The sequence below is a fragment of the Diadema antillarum genome, unplaced genomic scaffold (assembly GCF_040938485.1).
Source record: "Diadema antillarum isolate AM-2024a unplaced genomic scaffold, OU_Dant_1.0 scf00000112, whole genome shotgun sequence".
Lineage (NCBI taxonomy): Eukaryota > Metazoa > Echinodermata > Echinoidea > Diadematoida > Diadematidae > Diadema > Diadema antillarum.
Window position 1 is genome coordinate 3,627,620 of NW_027271001.1, and position 20,895 is coordinate 3,648,514.

The 20,895-nt window shown below is 37.2% G+C and overlaps 1 protein-coding gene across 1 annotated transcript in view; it reads right to left on the reverse strand.

Annotated features, from left to right (window-relative positions):
• Positions 1–19,288, reverse strand: part of LOC139719657 (BCAS3 microtubule associated cell migration factor-like) — a 37,349-nt gene extending 18,061 nt beyond the window's left edge. The window contains exons 1-7 of the mRNA XM_071631063.1: positions 18,871–19,288; positions 14,063–14,178; positions 10,984–11,072; positions 5,918–6,054; positions 3,741–3,848; positions 2,571–2,724; positions 924–1,007 (exon numbers count right to left, since the gene is read on the reverse strand). Coding sequence (XP_071487164.1) covers positions 924–1,007; positions 2,571–2,724; positions 3,741–3,848; positions 5,918–6,054; positions 10,984–11,072; positions 14,063–14,178; positions 18,871–18,935 — 753 coding nt within the window. The 5' untranslated portion in view covers positions 18,936–19,288. The remainder of the gene's footprint in view (positions 1–923; positions 1,008–2,570; positions 2,725–3,740; positions 3,849–5,917; positions 6,055–10,983; positions 11,073–14,062; positions 14,179–18,870) is intronic.
• Positions 19,289–20,895: the final 1,607 nt, after the last annotated feature.

The following is a 20,895-nucleotide window of genomic DNA, read 5'->3' on the forward strand; positions in this document are numbered from 1 at the left end:
CAGCATAAACCTTTTTCAGGAGTATGCCACACAATTAGCATATAAGGAGTATCTTGAAATCAGATTTACAATGAATCTACTGAAATCAGACGGACAATTTAAATTTGTATAGAGAAAACAAACACATCTGAAAAAAAATTTTTAAACATGTTCTTACAATCACCCCACAACACAACCCGACCCCCCCCCCCCAAAAAAAAAAAATACCCCACAATACACTACCACAAAAACAAGAACATAACCATCAGATTCTGTACATACATATGTATGTGTACCTATATCAGATTCTGTAAATGAAGAGCCACATCAAATCATCACCTAGCCATATCAGCCATATCAGACCTAGAGTCATGCAAGCAATCTAATATAAGCTGTTGGGCTCGTGGGCGGTGGGTGCTGGTAGACAGATCATGCACACATTTGTGCATAGCTGAACAGAGGATTGTGCCTTTGGAGTGGCGTATCAATTTGCATATATATGGATTGAACATCACTGGCTTCCTGATTGCAACTTTTGTACTCACCCTCAATTTAGAAAGAAGATATTGTGTTTACAATGTAACCACTCATAAATGTAGAGATTGACTATGAGAGCATTTTTATTTTATTTTATTTTATTCTTTTGCTTAAAAGTAGAAAAGCATTCACTACATAACAGTTTACACGGTACTCACACTACTGATGATAGACATATTATAGTGTACAAAACATATTCATCTTAATTTCCCATGATTTTGATTACAGGCAGTAACTCTTAGTATATGAGTAGATATTGATATTACATAATAACACAAACTCTTATTTTCAGCGTTGTGTCCTTGCTTGGGATAAATCCAAACGCACCATCAGACCCATTAATTCAGTTACACAGTCCAGCAGCAGTGCATGTCACTTCAATAATGTGAATAATTTGTGTACAATACCTTGGCAGCATGGATGACTGTCGCCTTGTAGGACTTTGAGGCATCCCGACACACACCCCCACCTGACTGGTGGGTGGGGATCAGCTGCAATGCAGGAGAGAGAAAAAACACACACAATTATTTTGTCAATTATTATGAAATAAGGTCACAGAATTCAGAGGTGTTGAAGATAATCAGCGGTTGTAATACACCATCTTTTATGACCCTCAAAGGACTAATTCCTCTGCAGTGGCAGATCCAGAGATGGGAGCACCGGGCGTGCACCCCGTCTTTTTTTTTCTTTGTTAAAACAAAAGAAATAAAAATAAAAAAATGGGGGGGGGGGACAGGCGTGCACCCCCCCCCCCTTTAATTTTGTAAAGGCACCTCCCCTTTACGGAATTCCTGTATCCATCCCTGCTCTTGGCACCGTTTCATGAAAGTTGTCAGTCTCTGACAATTTCAGTAAAATCCTTGGTTCTGATTGGCTGAGAAGCTCTGGTCACTGACTATTATTGTAATGGTTATTGCTGGAGACTGACAACTTGTCAGGGTTGACAATTTTCATGAAATGGTGCCCTGGAATCACATCCATATCTACAGTGTAATTATAACTCTCCACATGGAGCATTCAACCGAGGTCACCACACTGTATATCTGAACACACTGAAAACAAATTCAACTACACTTACGGTAATTATATATTTCTTAGCTTATATCCTTATTTCAAAATCATTATGCTTTTTTCAATCTGAGCAGAGGGGTGTAAAAGGGGTAAAAGTGTCTACTTTGCAAAGTGCCATGGCTGGTAGGACTCAAAGCCTAGAACTCGTCTTTGAGAACATAGTGCACAGTCCACTAGACCACTACTTCACCAATTCTGACTTCATTAAAATCCTGTTCAGGACAGACTAATAAATAATCCTGAAATGTTCGGTGAACATCATAACATGAGAGTAATAGCATTTTTCCACTTCATGCTTCTAAATACTGACTCTCACTATTAACCCATTGAGGACGGACTGATTTCGCTGCAAGATGCATTTCCCATAGACACATGCTCAATAATACTCGCGACTCGTCCTCAATGGGTTAAACAGCTTCACTAGTCCACACTAGAAGGCTGTTCATTATCCTGACTTTAAGCAAGCTATGTGTGCTATGTCACCTTGTGATTCATAAGAAATGTTGGAAATATATGATTAAGTTGAAGATGGGACTTAAATAATAAAACATGAAAACAATAGACATGAACAAACATGAATACACATGACCACTCATACATGTTGGGCATTATAATGCTCTCTTTGTTTTTGCCTTGCATCATGGTAGGGCTATGTGCAGTGTAACAGTACAGATTCGGGCTGATACTCAGAGACTCCAACTCTCCTGCTTTCGACGGGAGATCTCCCACCGAAAGCCCATTTTTGCAGAATCTCCCGTTCTCCCGCTTGAAATGATTTCTTACTGAATTTCATTGTATGTTGAAAAATAAGCCTTAGATAGCACGAGAGAGCATCTAGAACCCTAGACCGCAAGGAACTTTGTGCTCGTGATGTGCGCTTTGCGCTAGTCAAGTTGGAGTCTCCCGTTTGCTAGGGGTTTCAGGCGGGAGAATCTCCAGATCAGAAGGTGCTTAGGGTTGGAGTCTCTGGATACTGCTCTTACCTTCTTGTCAGCATACGCTAGCCATCTTGTCCCCAGAGCTAGTGGGTTGATGCTTGGTGGACCCGCTGGGTAGCAGCTGGTTATGATAAACCGGTGTTTGAAGGATGCTGCATCAAATGCTGCAATCTTCTCCTGTAGGGCTACTATCATCAATCTATGGTCAAACATGACATACATATGTTACATTAAACACAATGTCCATATGTCAGTGAAAATGTGAGTGAAGAAATGCTGCTACATATGGTAGTCAAAGTAGATGACAGTGACATACATGTAGATATATTGATATGTACTGTACACTAAATTTTTGCTGAAATCCAGCTGGTTACTTTAAACTTTCAAAACCACTCTTACTATAAACAAAAGGAAACTTCTACAACTTTGTAACGTTAGACACAATGTATTTACTCTTTACAATCAAACTTTCTAAATCTGATAATGTTATGTATTCAACCTGTGGAGGAATATGAAAACTTTCCTCAGTAACATGGGCACCAATAGGAACACATTCCATGAGCTTGCAAGGCTACTTCAGTAATTTGTCATTCCTTGGAAAGTATTTCAATAGTCAGAGCATTTCATTAATGAAAATGGCACAATATAGATTGTAATTATTATTATAAGTATCAAAAATAGAATGGTAATTTCAAAGCAATCTTCATATATGTATTAGAAATAGCACACATAATACATATTTTGTTTTCATGTGACTACAAAAAATAAATTTTGTAATCTTGACTTTGATGCCCCTCCATACACTGAAATATTGATAAATGCAAAATTTTGCATTACTTTTTAAATGCTACTGCTGGAAAACAGTAACAGTGCATTTAATTCATTAATACAGCTGAAAGAAATCACTGAAGCTGCACAGGAGTACTTCTAAAAATAAAAAAATAAAGAAAAAGAACCTTGAGGAGAATTTATACACATGCATTTACCCAAACACAAAATATAAAAATAATAGTATATATTTATACATGGAAAGAGAGAGAGATAGAGAGAGAGAGCAGTTGGAATGGACCTTCACATATCTCTTCTCTTTAAAGTTTCTTGTTTCTTGTTTGGAGAATAACAGATTTATAAGCAAAATTCCAGCTTATCTTGTGTCATAAAACAGAAGTAATTCTATACCTTCTACATGTTGTAACATGTCCACATTCCACATACCTCTTGTTACAGAGTATATCACATACAGGTGTTTTGAAGGAGACTGCATGCACTTGTTCATTGGACCTCAGTGACCGAATTGTCACAGAACAGAAGGGCTGGCTAGAGCTGGAGAAAGAACATGTACACAAATGTGTGATGAATACAGTTCTCTTGGAAAGTGATTATTATCATCATCATCATTAATAGCAGCTACCATCATTATCCATGCATTTAGATACACCATGCACAGTACAACTATATCACAGCACTTAGAACTACAGGTAAATACACAAATAAAATATATCAACTCAGCACAATTGAGGAAAAGATTTTTTTTTTTACATTTTCTTCAAATGTACAATGTATGTACATGTACCTGGTACTGACTTCTGGGTTTGATGAAAGTGGGGGGTTTGTTCCATTCTTTTGTTGAGCACTATGAAAGTGAATGTATGATCCCAAGCTATCACAAATATCAAATATACATCTAAACCAATGTATTCAGTGAACAGCAATGTTCGAACTAAACTTACATTTTGTTGTTGTTACCATGTCAGGCAGCTTTGAATGTAAAAGTTTCAGTTTCTAGGCAGTGTGGGTTTGATTGGTTGATAAACTGTTGTGAGATTTCAGCCTTTCAGTGTGAGAGGTTGTGGATAAAAGACATAGTCATGGGTATAAAATGTTAAGTTGATGCACAACAGAACATGTCAGCACTTGGTTTAATAGCCCACATAAGTGTAACTAATCAATTCAAATGTATGGATTTTTTTTTTTCTTTGGAGCTAGTATCAGTAGAAACAAACAATCAAGTTATCTCATTCTACTAAGCACATTACTATATAAAGCCATTGTTGCTTTGTTGAGCAAGACACTGACAAACTCGCTACGAGTAGTTGTCTGATAGGAATGATCCTTTATAATAGAGGAGAGCATTAATAATTCAAAAGGCTTTAAAGTAGACTAGTCCATAGTCTTTGGATGCCATTTAAGGAAAACTGCAACATTTGGTCAGACTTTGTGTTCAAAACATGACCGAGATCAAAACAGATGTATGGAGGGCAAGTGGAAACAAACACTGTTGTGCATTACAATCACGTATGTACAGTGTACCACCTGCAGCACAACTGATCATATAGCCACAGTGCTATTTTTTCCATGGCTGTCTCGTGGCAGATGTGGCTCTGTTTTCTATGCCACCTAACCCATCACCTGTGGGGAGCTGTCTGGCCCAACATAAAGTTCAAGTAACAGAACACCAGCTGGTCATGCTGATGTGATTTGCAGCAAACAAGAATTTAACATTACAGCTCACACAGCAGGCTATAGCGCTTTGGCAGTTTGAATAGAAAATATCCCCACCCCACTTTGAGCAAGGCCCCAGCTTCCATTTAATCCACTAAATTTCACTTGTTTATAGCAAATTGCATAGGAAAGCATGCATCATGTGTGAGAACACAATAATTACTGTTTGGCAATGAGGACCCCCCCCCCCCAAAAAAAAAAAAAAAAAAAAAAAACCAGGAAAAAAAAAATGAATTTCATTCGTGCTTTTTGGGCAGCTTTTGTTTCCCGTATGCAGGGAGGTGGATGAGCTCACCATCCTGCAGTATGCATGACACACGAATTGTGACCGCCACTTGATGAACGCATTGGTGAATTGTTACGCTTCACAGCCATCAGTTTGTGCTTTTATACACAGCCCAGTACAACTCCATTAGCAAATGAGGACTCCGCCTCTTGCAGGTGAAAGTACTAGTACTGGCTTGTATGCATAGATGCTCTTTGACTAGTTTGAACAGGCATGATGTGTTCATTGCGGCCAACTGTAATTGCATCTTGTCATTCTGAACCATCGTAGTATTGAACTAGTCTTGATGATCCACTATCATCTGAGACTCTGGGCATTTGATTGTGCCTAAAGGTAGTAGTCAGCAGCCACACACTTTCTAATTTAGTAAACTATACTTGTATGATAGTGAATGCAAATTTATGACATTATTCTCTTTGCCACAAAAACACACAACTGAAGCCAAAAGATCAAATTTGGTACCAGTTTACACAATTCTTGAGCTAAATATGAAATGACATTGGAAGGTATTCTGCAGTCGTTTTAATACACAGAAAGGACAATTGGGGTGGGGGGGGGGGTGGGGACAGTTTTAAATTTGAAGCAAGATACATTGTCCGCTCACCTTGCACCATCACAGACAGCTATGAGGGGCCTCTTGTCCTGGTGGTGGTTCTTGGAATGTGGTGGAGTAGGCAAGATGCGTAATATTCGCACGGGTCCCTGTCGCAGTGACAGCACCTCCTCTGCATCCCCATTGGACTGTTTATGTAACAGGAATAATAAAACACTAGAAGAATAGAGGGAATGTTCAGTAAAATAGCATGGAAGTCCTTTGAAAACTCTTATTCATCATCAATCAGCATTAAATATTCATTTTCTGTACACACTCACACATATTCACAATAATGTTGGGTTTGCAAACATTTCCCTTTAATTTGGCAAAACAAACAATAATTGTATTAAAGCTGAGCTAAAGTATACACACATTCAATTTTCCCTTTTCATATGGATATTAAAAATTCATGCTGCACACCAGTAACATTCCACACTGTGGGATTACACTATCAAATGAATCACGGACTCCTGCCTACAAACTTGAGCAGCCTCAGAATCTCATCAAATATACATTAACTGCTAGACATGAAGAATGTGCTAGTTTCCACCCTGGGCTCATGTTCCAACCACACGGGGGTCAAAGCCAAGTTTGTTGCATGAGCATACAGTACCTAATATCCCACCACATAAATGTGCTCTAGTGACTCATACATGTGCCATGGCAACCAAATGTTGAATATGCTAATCATATGCTCCATTATTTCGTGAAAGAGGGTGAGTTTTTGCCCCTCTTCGATTAGAACATAGCATTGTCCTAAATACATTGTCAATGCCTCTAGCATTGTAAAGGGAAGACATGTTCTACAATGTATCATAGAGAAATGCTGTGAAGTATAGACTGCACATCACAGCTGGGATGGAGTAATACTCTATTTCTTGCCTGAAAAGCATTTTGATTGCTCACTGAATAAAGGAATTTACATGAAAATAATACGAGGCATGAATCAATTTTATTGAATGGTGCACTTTAGACAAATTGCAGGGATATAAGTATTTCCTCATTAACCTGATTACTTTTACACAATATGCATAAATGTTGTACCTCTTCTCACAATTTCTTGATCTACCATCTGGTGTACATGCTGACCAATCATACTGTGTCGACTGGTATGATTGAATACAGATTTGTCATGTGCACAGACATACAGTAGTAGGTATGCTGATTATTCATAAGTCATGATGATAGACATGTGTTATGGAGTAATTGTATCATTTTACATTCCAGTGTAGCTTTATATACCTGCCAAGAAAATCCTGAAAAACAAACCTGGCATTTTACCCACTTCAAAAGTGTAATATTATATTTGAATTAATGATGCATATTAATCACAGATCCACTGTAATTCATGGTCTTGAAATGACAGTCCTCTAATAATTGTAACAGATCATTCCCTCTTCTGGGAAGCCCTTTTTAATTAGTCATCATCAAGGTTACAATGTATGAAAGCAATATCATTACAGACACTATATCTGTAGTTCAAATGTTTACATGTAGCTATATTTTCCACAACAAGATGAATTCCTGTACCACGGTATCACAGCATCCATTCCATGACAGACAATATATCTACATTATTTAAAGTGGACATGGGGGGGGGGGGGAGGTATTGGCTCCAATCTCATACACATGTAACCTGGCACTTGAATTTCCATCCATTTGTAGCCCCTAATGATTTTAGGAAGACCAGATGAGACTCTATTACATGTGAAGTCATTCCAGGCATTGCCACTAATTCTACGGGACAGCAGTATTATGTTAATCACAAAGAGGTGGCGGAGATGGGGTAGCGGACATAAATGCCAATGACTGAGCAATCTAAAGTCACTCCATTGACATTCCACACATTAGGGCTGATGATAAAAGAGGAAACATTTCACTTAGAATTCAAGTAATTTATTGCTGGTTCGGAGGGGCAGTGCATATAGTGCAGGAGTATGTTAATCACATAGCGATGGGGAAGGTGGTTTTTCCACAGTGAGTCCACTCGGCATGGAAATGCTTGCACATGCCATAATGGAGCATCAAGCACTGTACAGGGCTATTCTCAATACACAAAGACCCTATCATTGCCATTGGTTTATCTGAATGTACTGTATCTAGTTTAGCAGAGCTGTATACATCTTCATTTGAATTAAATACATCATGTACATGTACAACATGATCTACATAATTGGGTTTTTCAATAAAAAGAAAGTGCACTGAGATAACCTAATCTGTTTCTTGGATATGAACAAATCTCAATATACATTATGCAATCTTTACATTGATGGTGAAAATATGCATCTAATTGAAAGATACGGCAATGATAATTAAACAGCATAGAAAACAGCAATCTTTTCATACCAGCTTCCAAGTTGAGAACCCCCCCCCAAAAAAAAAAAAAAAAAAAAAAAAAATCACGCTTAACAAGAAATTATTTTACTGACTTAAAAACGACTTGAACCCTCTTTTTTGGTTATGAACCTGTTTAGCCTTTGCACACGGTATGCATTTTCTGCATTTTCTTTGAACTACTGTGTTTCCCTTTTATGAATCTATTCAATTCTTGATACTCAGTTTAGTAGAGCTTTAAATTTTGTTCATGAATAGCTTTGGCTGCTCATTTGAACAGCAGATTTAGTTAGCATCCTAATTAATTTTCCTTCACCCTAATGTTCAACATTCATTACTGTCAAGCACTACAATGGTATGATACATTGAACTTTCATGAAAAAAAAAAAGCATCTGCTGAGTCTTTGCACATTATCTTTGGGGAATGCCTATTATTTTCCATTAACCTCAACAGAGTTCAACTGCATTTACAAATCTATGTAAATATTCAATAGAAAAGAATAATTCTTGACTTGTTGATTATTTCAGGTCATAACAAATCTTTCAGGGTATCCATTAGCTACAGTCGATACATTTAATGACAAGTCATGTAATCTCAATCAATGGTTAATGGTAGTCTCTTGCCAGTTAAATGTTCATGTAAAAATCATGTGTAGCATAACAAACAAAATGAATTTTCATACATTGTGTATTAAAATACAAAGGGAGTTGTGTGTTTCACAAAGTATCAACTTTGCCCTACAATGTCATTGTTTTGTTTTTTCATAGTGCTCAGCAAGTTTTTGCAAGGTATATAAAGAACAATAGGGGAGAGGGTCATAGATCCCTCATTCTCCTAAGGAAGGCTTCCTTTGTAATAGAAAGGCTGTGCCTATTAGAAGTGTTTGTGTAGTACGGTGTCATTACGGCTGCCCTGGCAATGAGGGCTACACTGTACATTACAATGGGATGATAATGGTTCCCGCACAGTTTTCATATTTTTCATTCTTAAAAAAAAAAAGGCATGTATACTTAACATCATGTACTAGTTGACAGCCAAGCACTTAGACTTGCTTCACTCTCATCCACACCCCAGTCACGCATGGCAGTCAGGATGGAACAAGCTGATTCTTTACCAATGTAATAGCAGCACATTACTGCCTTGTGCACTATTTCCTGATAGCGTAATCCATTCTACATCACTGCTCACTCTTCCCCTGGGCTTGGCTTCAGAGCAGTCACAACAATTGCCATTTGCAATCAGTGCAACCACAATACGTACCATGTCTATTAAAAGCCTAGAGCGATCATCTGTCAGACCAAGAGAATTTGAGCTGCTCCCATGGTAGTTGCAATTATTGCAATTTAAATGATTGCCACCTTTAAAAACACATTCTGGGTATACTGTTTCTTTTTCACAGCAATCTTTGGTAAATGTGATCGAAAGACACATTTGTAAATTGAATTAAAAAAAGCAATAGGTCCTATGTTGATTTTCTAGAGGAATGTGACAATGAGACATCACAAGCATTTCAAAATACATTCAACCATGGATGCTGATAATGCATGAAGTTGAAAGTTGTACATATTGCCCAAGTGAGGCACTGTGATAACACTTGGACTGAAAGAGTGCATAGTTATTAGTGTAAACAGTATGTAATGCCAATTACTGAATATTAAAGATATCCAATATACAAGTATTGCACATTCTTCATGATGAAAAGTGTGACCATACAGAGTAAGCCTTCACACTAGAAAACAAAGCAACATATTTCAATTTACCTGCTCTTTACAACCCTTCTATATGTACATGTGTACCTCTCTCTCACTCAATAGGAAAATCAATGTTCTCGGATTACAAAGATAATACACACTTTACTTGAATCTGAACATAAATATTTTGGCTGCTAGCCCTCCTGGTTCATCTTTTCAATAGGTATCATCTATTAAAACAGACATTGACTCAAGCACCTGTAGTCTAAAATGAATATGCTCAGTCAACCTTACTAGCAATGGATTCTGGGCTATTGTGGGAAATTTAATTTTACCACATCAGTCTTCTTGCAACTAGACGATGTGTTAAGAATAAAGTCCTTTCTAAGCAACTCAACAGCAATTGTTTCCTGCATCATTATACAAGCAGCGGTTGCTGTGCATGATAGAATGCTATCATGGTTGTAGCAAAATGAGTAGCCTTCTTGTTCCCTTTCCAAACATGAGAAGAAGGCATAACTTAGGGCTACCCATCTTTAGATACTACTAAAAACAACTTCTAAACTACAAGTAAACAAACATGAAAACTACATTGAAATTGACTTCAAAGGCATTTTTTTTTCCAGTCACAAAATATGCCTTCAAAAAGTAATGCAACACTGGTATGAGATAACATGATACTGAACTAGATGGAAATTACTTCAAATCTGTAAACCAACATTTGTTGTTGTTGTTGGGGCTTTTTTTTTAACATTTATATCAAAAAGTGGGAAAAAAGTCAATCATGCAAAACTTTCCACATATTTTGTATTAAAAAAAATCAGATCTCACACTATAAAGAATTTATCAACTTCACACATGATCAATATGCCAAAAATTGGTTGCACATTTGTGATCGTAAGACTGTACGTTATTTTTTTTTTTCACGTAACATGATTCTGAAAATGTCACATTTTTGGTCATCAAACTATACACGGGCTTTAAAACCACATATAATTTGTATCATTAGATACTGTTCACTAATGAAGACAATTTGTACAGATTCTTACCAATATGCTCCAAATCTGGACTCCATTTGTGTAACCAATCACCAAGAACAAAGGGCAATCAGCTGCTTCTTGACACGGAAATATGTGATCTAGTCGATGCAAAACACAGAAAATGGGAAGCTTGCATACTTACACTGTGTCATAGTTAACATTGAGGTGATCAGTTATGGGACCATAAAAAATAAAAATGCATACCGGTGTACCTAGTACATTATACAGTGTACTTGTAATAAGTTTTCTAGTGATCATGATCAGGCTTGCTATGCTCAATAACATTGTCAAGCCATTAAAGGCAAGATTTTAATAGAAAACTTATTCTTTCTATTTCAAGCTGGTAAAGACTATGGCATCCAACATACACATTCATTCTTTCAATAAAAATAAAACACAAAGAAGGCACATGACAGCATTACTCCAAACTAAATCTGTTTAGTAATACAGATCGTTATAGTTCGCTTAAAGTACAAAAGCCATGCTTTGAGAGCCTGTCCTTTCAATTTTGAATTACTTTCAAGACGTCACATATTGAAACTAAGTTTCAAAACTTAGTTAAAACTGTTTTAATACTCTCGGCTGGGAAGCATACTTTCAGTAGTCTCCATTTACTTCCTCGTAAGTCATAGGCCCTCTACAATTACTGTAAAACCAGGCATTTTCATGTGCATGATACTTTTGTGAAATTTGCAGGGAGCCAAGATTCACAAAAGTAAAATGCAAGCATTAGTATAAGTATTTATGTAGCACGATGAAAACCAGCTTGCAAGTCATAAAATGTCATGCCACACAAAGAGCCATCAACTTCAATTCAGGAAAAATTTCATGCCGCAAATTGTTTCTGGTTTTACAGCAATGCATTACACTTTACAATTATGGAGAATTTAAATTGTGTGTATACACATAATGGACTGATGGTACGCTATGATAGATCCAAACCAACTTATAAAGTATATGTACCTCCCCACACACTATACATTACTGCACAGTAGATTGTAGGTAGTCTGTAAATCTCCAACACTGTAGGTCTACTTCTAAAAAGCAGCCTGAATAATTCTGTATGTATCGTGATTGATCCATTTTACACCTTTACAGCCTTGCTGTTTGTTTTGAAACTCCCATCATGTTCAAATACGAATAACACTTTGTGCTTTCAAAAGCTAAAACATAGTTCTCCTCTGCTTGCAGAACTTTCGATTTTTGCTTCAATCTGTAAACTTTAATACTACAAGAAATGTGTGAAAGAACCCATAAAACATGATTGCCATTGGGTATTGATGAAAATGCAAAATATTAACCAAAAAGGTTCACCGGAAGTACTGAAGTTTACGATCTTACCCGATCATGTTTGCTACGGAATGTTTTACATTCGATAACATCGATTACAATGTATCCATGTATCAGGCCATAGCAATCCATCACACATGAGAGTGAATTGAGTGCAGTTTGCTATACGTAGGCCTACAGCTGTATGCGATTCATAATACTAGGACATTAGATCATATTAATGTAGCAGTGTTTTAAACACTAACTACTGAACATGGGAGGGCGCTTCCTGAATAAAAGTCGGTACATTGACTTTTGAAAAATGTTTATCACACTCTTTGATCTCAAAATACTATAAAACAACTAGATATCCTGGCAAATGACACCAGCGAGACAGGTTTCTTGGTACAATTCAGATCCTTTCAATTATAGCAAATTCCAAACATTTGGCAGAAGAATGTGAAGGTCCTGCCGAGCTATGTTTTAGAGCAACTGCTAGAGATCAGTCTATGATTTGAACTATTAAACTCCATGCTCTCATATCGAAGCCAACTGACAACACAGGTATAACTCATATCACCTATTTTTGATTGACAGATAGCATGATGGTTCACCTACATTACCATTTTACACTGTATACCAATTCCAGATGGCTAAAAACACTTTGTTCTTTATGATGACATCAATGCAACAAAAATATGTAGCTGCATTGGTCTGATCCATCTACTTTAATCCATAACACTTTAGTTCCATAAATGTACACTGTGCACACCATTGATATTTTTGGTCCTGTATACAATACATCTTAGGCACTGGCAACAATAGACTGGTTCACTCACATCGATGCTGCACTAAGCTGAAATATAGTTTGTTATCACACCATTTATGAGAAGGATCGTTAATACATGTACATGTACCCGGTAGTAACAAAAAGGCTTGTCTATGGAGGTTTGCCAAACACTCCATCAGGTCCATAAATTGTATTTCTTCTTCTGCACACGTGTATGTGCATCCCAGCTCTTCCTCCGACTCTTTTTATTCTTTTTTTTTTTCTTTCTTTCTTCTTTTTTTTTTTCCATAGTTTCTGGAAATTGACTTGTGTTCAGGCTCTGAATTCATTCTGAATGCATAGTATGTACAACTGCACATGAATAAATCATTTGGTCACTGCAGCTGCTAAGATGTGCAAATCTGAAGCACAGAGTGTTGGAACCTTGTAGAAGATGCTACATTGTGCTTGTCACCGATGCAGATGAAGATGCTTGGAACCCATTATGTTCACCATGACCTTTCATTCAAAATAATTTATCAAAAGGGGGGGGGGGGGGCGGTCAAATAGTACTCGCAATATAGAATCTCTACACTTTTGAATTCAATTGATTTTGAGGGTTTTTTTGCCAAGGTTTGAAATCACTAAAAGGATGCAGTTTAGATTGTAGTTATTTAAAACATTACAGTACTGTATGGAACTGCAGGTAACCAAATACTCTCCACGATGACTATTGACAAAAACCCCATAATTCAAGCCTTTCATATTTTTTTTTCTATGGAAAATCAATAAACAACATTATCGCATCAGTTTCCTTTCTTTAACTCAATAGTTTGATAAATTCTTTTTTGTTGTAATCATTTATGAAAGATATTTTAGGGGGGGAACAGACACCCACTCTAGATGTAATTTCCGCATAAAATAAAATATTCTATACTCAGTTAGTATTATGTGGTTGTAGTGAAAACTAAAATTAGAAATATCCAAACAAAATAGGATGAAACAAGTCAAATCTTCATACTAATTTGAGTGAAGTACTGTGGCACTCACCTGTAATATCGGGTTTTTCAAACTTCACCCAAATGATCTTGTCGCTTTCAACAGGACTGGGACCAGCATAAGCGTCATGGAGGAAATCAACAACTGATGCAACATATGACTTGTCACTGCAAAAACAAGAACAAATATATGTCATGTCATAGGTACATCTTCACACTAAAGGACAAGTTCACCTTCATATACATAAGGATTGAGAGAATGCAACAATAATAGTAGAACACATCAGTGAAAGTTTGAGGAAAATTGGACAATAAATGCAAAAGTTATGAATTTTTAAAATCTTTGTGTTGGAACCGCTGGATGAGGATACTACTACAGCTTGTGAGTCATATGAGTACAACAGTATAAAGAAAATGTAAAAGAAAATTCAACATATTTTCACTTTTTTCGCATAATACTTGTAAAAGAGCACATGACTTGCCTCTTTGAAAGGCGGGGGGAATAATATTACCCATAACATTTGTCGGTAACGAGTCAGGGGAATGTGTACTTTTTTCAAAAGATGGAATTTTGTGAAATTCTCTTTATATTTTCCTTATATTGTTGTACGCATGTGACATCTACAGTTGTAAGTTATACATACACTGCAGTAGTCTTCTAATCCAGCGGTTACTGCACAAAAACTTCAAAAATTCATAACTTTTGAACGGATTGTCTGATTTTCCTCAAACTTTCACTGATGTGTTCTACTAATATTGCTACATTCTCTCAATCCTTATGTTTATGAAGGTGAACTTGTCCTTTAAAGATGATCTTAAGTGTGTGTGGTAGGTGTGAACAGCTATAGTACTAGTACATGTGTAGCTTCATCAGAAATTATGCCTGTTTCCGAATATGTGAATTGCTTATTGAAACATAATTAACTGCGTTGCAATCTGATCGGTCCATTATGCTATGGTTAATGATAAGAAGATGCATGCATGAGATACACAAAATACCATGTACAAAGTAACAACAGAGGGTTAGAAATTTACTAATAAACCAATTTCAAGATTTCTCAGGAAACATTTGCAAGAAAAAGATTGCAGTTACACATGTACTCAGCTGCCATCTCAGGCACTTTCACTTGGGTGCCTACATTCTACTGTACATAGAACTACACACAATATGTAAAAAAATACCATTGCAAGCTGTGATTTTCTAACAATGAACAAAAAAAAGTGTCTTTGATGGAGGGGCAATACAAGTGTATGTTACAAAATGTCACTGTACAATTGTAGTTTTAATAGACAAATGACACTATGGAAATGCATGCTGAGTGTACTGCTTAAAAGACACACACACACACACAAATTTTGTGTGGCATGATGTCGGCCATGGATCACTACTGTGCCATCTACATATCTACTAGCAAGGTTTGATATACATGTACTGTAATATTGTGATTAAACAAGAGTGGTCCAAGACTTGAAACTTGGTATACATGTTACAAAGAAAAAGCATATGATGACAGTACAGATTAAGTTTAGACAAGATTGAACTACTTCTCAAATTTAGGCTCAAATGAAAATTGTCTTTCTGCCCTATTTACACCCATGATGCCACTACTTTTTCCCACAATCACATACATACACATACACACACACACACACACATGATATTTTTGTAGAGTCTGATTTTGAAGGGGACCAGACTTCATTAGAAAATAAGCAGATTAAAAAATGATATTAAAGGCCCTATCTGGCTGATCTGGATATACTGTAATTACTCTGTATGGTGGTGAAATGTCATATTCCGTAGATCTGAATCTTCTTCTTCTTCTTCCTATATTGTTATGAATGGTAAAGTTTTCTCTGACACAAAACATAGTTCAACTAGAAGCACTCTGAGAGCGCAGACCTCCGCCAAGCAGCTACTTTCCACCGATGATCTTCCTCTTTCCAAAGAGATTTTTCTCCTCTCCACCACTCTGGAAAAGTTCTTTGGGCTCTTCCATAGAGATCAGTGATTTCCACCCATAGACCTGTATGCTGAAAAATTGTCCGATTTCCCAATGTAGAAGCCTTTGTTACGTCATAAACCCTCAACTGCACGGCGCGCCTCGGCCCAGCAGAAACTAGAGCACGCACTTTAGTGCGCATTTGAAAACCTAAAAATGTGCAGCTTGAACTCCCAAGTTCATTGACCTTACCTATCGAAATATCAAAATCCTTCATAATTTTCCCCCAAAATTCTCGGATCACTACCAAAATTTAATCATTTATTACTTGTGTCATTCTCAACCTTTCCTGTAAGTTTCATTCAAATTAGTTAACTACTTTTTGAGTTATTTTGCACAGGGACAAACGAACAAACCAACTGAACGGTAACGAAAACATAATCTCCCCCCTTGGCGGAGGTAAATATAAAATTATACAAAAACTTGTATGTACACTTCATCTACTGTAGTGACTTTGAGAACACTCAATGTGTCTTTTGTTTCCCTACAAATAACTTGACAGACTTTTGCATTCAAGCAGAATACTTTATGGCCCATAATAGTCACGCTTGAAGAATTCTACAGCATGCAAAAAGAGCATGTATTTGAAGTGTTTGTCTGTTTGTAAACAAACTTGTACGTGTTTAGAAGGTCAGCTCTAAAATTGAGTATCAGTGCTACTACTATCAACACTCATTTATTAATATGTCAATCACATTCCCAGGTGAACCACCTAATCTTAACCCTTTGAGAACTGGCTATATTTTGCTACAACACGCATTTCCCATAGACCCCTGCCCGAGTATAGTACTTGGGGACTAGTCCTCAATGGGTTAATACAGACAGCTGGCATTCATGCGTACATTGTACCTTGTACAGTGTAGGCTTGATACATAGCTTGTTGCAATGACAAGTCAAGAACTTTGATTAATAGAACTCAATGCTGTACAAGTGTAGCTGTGATGACAGTGAAGGGAAACGAAAAATAGCAGACTTATGGGGTGTTGCAAGAAAGTTGCAATCAATTGCAAATAATTGCTAATTTTGAAACAACCACTCTGATTGGCTCAGGGTCTGCTCTATTAAGAAGACATGCATGCAACAATGATTTTGATTGGCCAGTGACAATCAGTTGCAAGTTGCAATTGATTGCAACTTTCTTGCAACACCCCATTAGTGTCATTTCTGTGTGTGTGTGTATTTATATGTGATATTTAACCCATCGAGTCCTGTCCAAAAGAAATTTTGTTGCAGAAATCACCATCTTAAAAGTCTTCTTAGAAAGTTAAATCAGCAACTCTGAAATTTACCTTAAAGTACATTTACTAAAATTGTGTCTATCAGAGAAAGATTACTAGATATTTATATGTATGAAACTTGTTTTGGATTGAATCTGCACGTAATAGATTTACACGAGGTTGCCAATTATGAGAGGGAAGTTACATGAACTTTATCCTCTTTAATGTGTTGCCAATTTAAGAACCTGTAAACAAAATTAGTAATCACAAGGCTTTTCAAAATTCTGCAGCCAAAACAATCACATACATTGTAAATATATAGGCAAAAAAGAGCGCTTTATAAATGAAAGTTCTAAAAATATTCACTCATACCTCATGAAATACTATCGACAGAAATATGTGTGCTTGAATGGTCCCTGAGATTTGATGGGTTGAAGCGTTGACAAAAATAACAGGCTCATACATGCATGGGGAAATATTACACTGTCTTTGGTACACAGAATAGCTTCATCTGGTCATTAGGTTCTAATACATTGTACATCAGTAGCAATTAAACAAGCCTTTTGCAAGTGCAAAGTCATATACTACTACTAGAGTGGCAGAGTTCATCTGGTGAACAATACAATCTGATGCTGGATTACAGGGCTTTGCATCTGATACATAATTCCCTTTATTTTGAGATAATTTTTGCAGAACTCTGCACTGTTCTTCCATTAAATCAATGAAGGCCCCCTTGTGCCAAATTGTTTAATCATGTCATCCATTCGTAGATCGGCCCTACAGTGTTGTACGTCCGCATACTGTACATACCAGTACCACAGCACAGTCTGTGTATACATAGAGACAAATTTTTATACAATGTAGAAATCTAGGAGTAGCTGTATCAGTCTACTAGTACTATCACTATCAATTCACATTGTCAATCTGCTGATGCTGCAACTGATGGAACTACATCAGTAAACTTTGTCTTTTAAATATTTTATCTACATGGTCCATCTACCTAGCCTCAATGCCATGCGGCCGTTCCACGGTAAAAGGGTCTATCTAATCTTGAGAAATGTTACTTCGGAGAAAAACGGGTTTAAAGTTTGGTGTATTTGTATGTCTACGTCTGCCTCTTGTGTTTGTAAAGAGAATGGCTTGTGAGTGTATGCATTATGAAAATATAAAAAATGAAATATTAAAAATACACCAAACGTTAAACCTGTTTTTCTCCGAAGTAACGTTTCTCAAGATAGACCCTTTTTACTGTGGAACAGCCACATGGAATGTAATTGCCATCAGAGAACTACAAACTGCGTCATTCATTTTTACATCTTTTAGTCACGCCCGCTAGCGAACACTGAACAGCGCCAACAACTCCATCCCTTTCAGTTTGCCCCCCCCCACCCCTCCTCCCCGAGCCACCATCCATCCTCCATATTCATCCACTGTAATAAATTTACACTAACATTAGATGGGGCTCTAAGCCTCTAAGTAGACTATATCTCTTGCACCACACAGCTCTGGCTATGGCTCCAATATGATGTAGAGACTAGAGTCTAGAGAAATATTAATACTGCAATCGTGGCAATAGGCAATGTTGTGTTGCAGGGTTTAACACGTTAGAAACAACATTTCTTGCGGTCAATAAAGTATCATACCTCACAGGTTGTGGCCTCACAACATTTCCCCCACGTTGAGCTCGCCTCACACCTTCGTATGACATTTTGAGGCTGGTTGACAACTGTTTTCTCCACGGCTGTGCTGTGTTGTTGTAAGCTGTTGTTTGTAGCTAGCGGTCTAGAAAGTGGATTTCGATTCGATACCTAACGTTAGCTCACTCAGCTGTTTTCCGTTGTCTTCTGCAACTCACTACGGAACGCAGTTGTGCTGTCCAGCGGTCGTCTAACTTCGGAGTGCATGCGCCTTGTTTACAGCCTCGGAGGCCTCTAAACACGCGGTAGAGCACTCTCTAAGATACTTTTCATCAAACCATTCTTTTGCCTTCTAATAATTCGCTAAAAGAAACAAAATTTAGCTAGGAAATGCCAACAGTTGCGAAATAGTCGAATGACGTTCTCAGTAGTGTTGTCGTCTGTATGTAAATGAGGTTGCGTTAAAGATCAACTTATGAGGGCGGGCTCTGGACGTACATGCAGCGATTGTGTTTGGAGAAAATCCACATCACACTAGCATTGTGCAATGGAGGATCGGCCGATTTTTTTTTTTTTCCCGAATAAAACTAACCCAAACCAACAACAAACAAAACTACGGCGTAGGAGCACTCAGTGCATTGCTAGTATATCCATGGAGTGGTATATCTTATCACATGTGTATGTCCTTTTACATTTCGACGTTTTTGCACTGAAAACAAAAAATGCACATACTGTACATTGAATTCGGTCATTGTTCGTTCTTCACGAATATATCACAAAGAATTTGAAAGTTTCATATGATTTGTTTTCATGAGGAAGATAATTAAAGGGGCTGTATAACAGTACTGGTTGAGGTGGGGATTTATGTTTTTTACATTCCTAAGTGAGATAATGAGAAACCTCTTATGAAATATGAAAGAGCGTGTAATTCTAAGAAGGATTCAACGTTCATTTGATGAAAATTGGTTTTCAAATGGATGAGATATAAAAAAAAGGTGATAATAATAAAAGACTACATGCCACAACTGTATTAGGATATTGTTTCACCTTGTTTTTGGATATCTCAGCCACTTCAAAACCGATTTTCATCAAATAAACTTTTGATACCCCTTAAAATTGCATGCTCTTTGACATCTCATACAGAGACTCCAACTCTCCCGTTTTCGACGGGAGATCTCCCGCCGAAAACCAATTTTTGCACAATCTCCCGTTCTCCCGTTTGAGATTTGATTTCTCCCGCCCTGGCTCTGTGTCTCCCGGTGGAAAGGCTTTCTTACTTATTTTTATCGTATGTTGAAAAAATAAGCCTTAGTCTACAAGATAGCACCAGAGAACATCTAGAATCCTAGGAACTTCGCGCTTCGCACACATCAACTTGGAGTCTCCCGTTTGCTAGGGGTTTCGGGCGGGAGAATCTCCAGATCAGAAGGTGCTTGGGGTTGGAGTCTCTGTCTCATAGAGTGGTTTCTGAATATCTCGCAAAACGTTAAAAGCTCAATCCTCGACCAGACTGCTGTCTTTAATGTGCACATTTACGAGGGCTAGCCATACATTCTTTTGTTCAAATCATCAAGAGTTAGCAACTGCGACTCCCTCTTAAGATATTAATGCTCAGTAAACTGTTATTAGGCCTACCTGAAATTATCAAAGTCGATGCAAAATGATACTGAATTAAAAAAAAAACAACCACTGATTAGGCCCTTTGTGTGTCAAATAAACGGATGACAAAATAAGCTGCACATTCATTGGGGAGGTAGGCTATTAGAAATGTCAGTCTTTTCAACCACCTACAACTATTTTCATCACTTTCATTTCATAGGATATCAAAACTTTAGGCCTATCATGAGCGGCTGCAAGAAACTTCTATCTAACAGGAAACCAAAACCCAAAGAGCAATGTGGATTGAGCGAAAGCAGCAACATATAAAAGAAAATCCAAATCCAAAGAGAAAATGATGTAATGTGGATTGAGTGAAAGCAGCAACATTAAGTCAATGAAAGTTTGAGGAAAATCGGACAATCGATGCCAAAA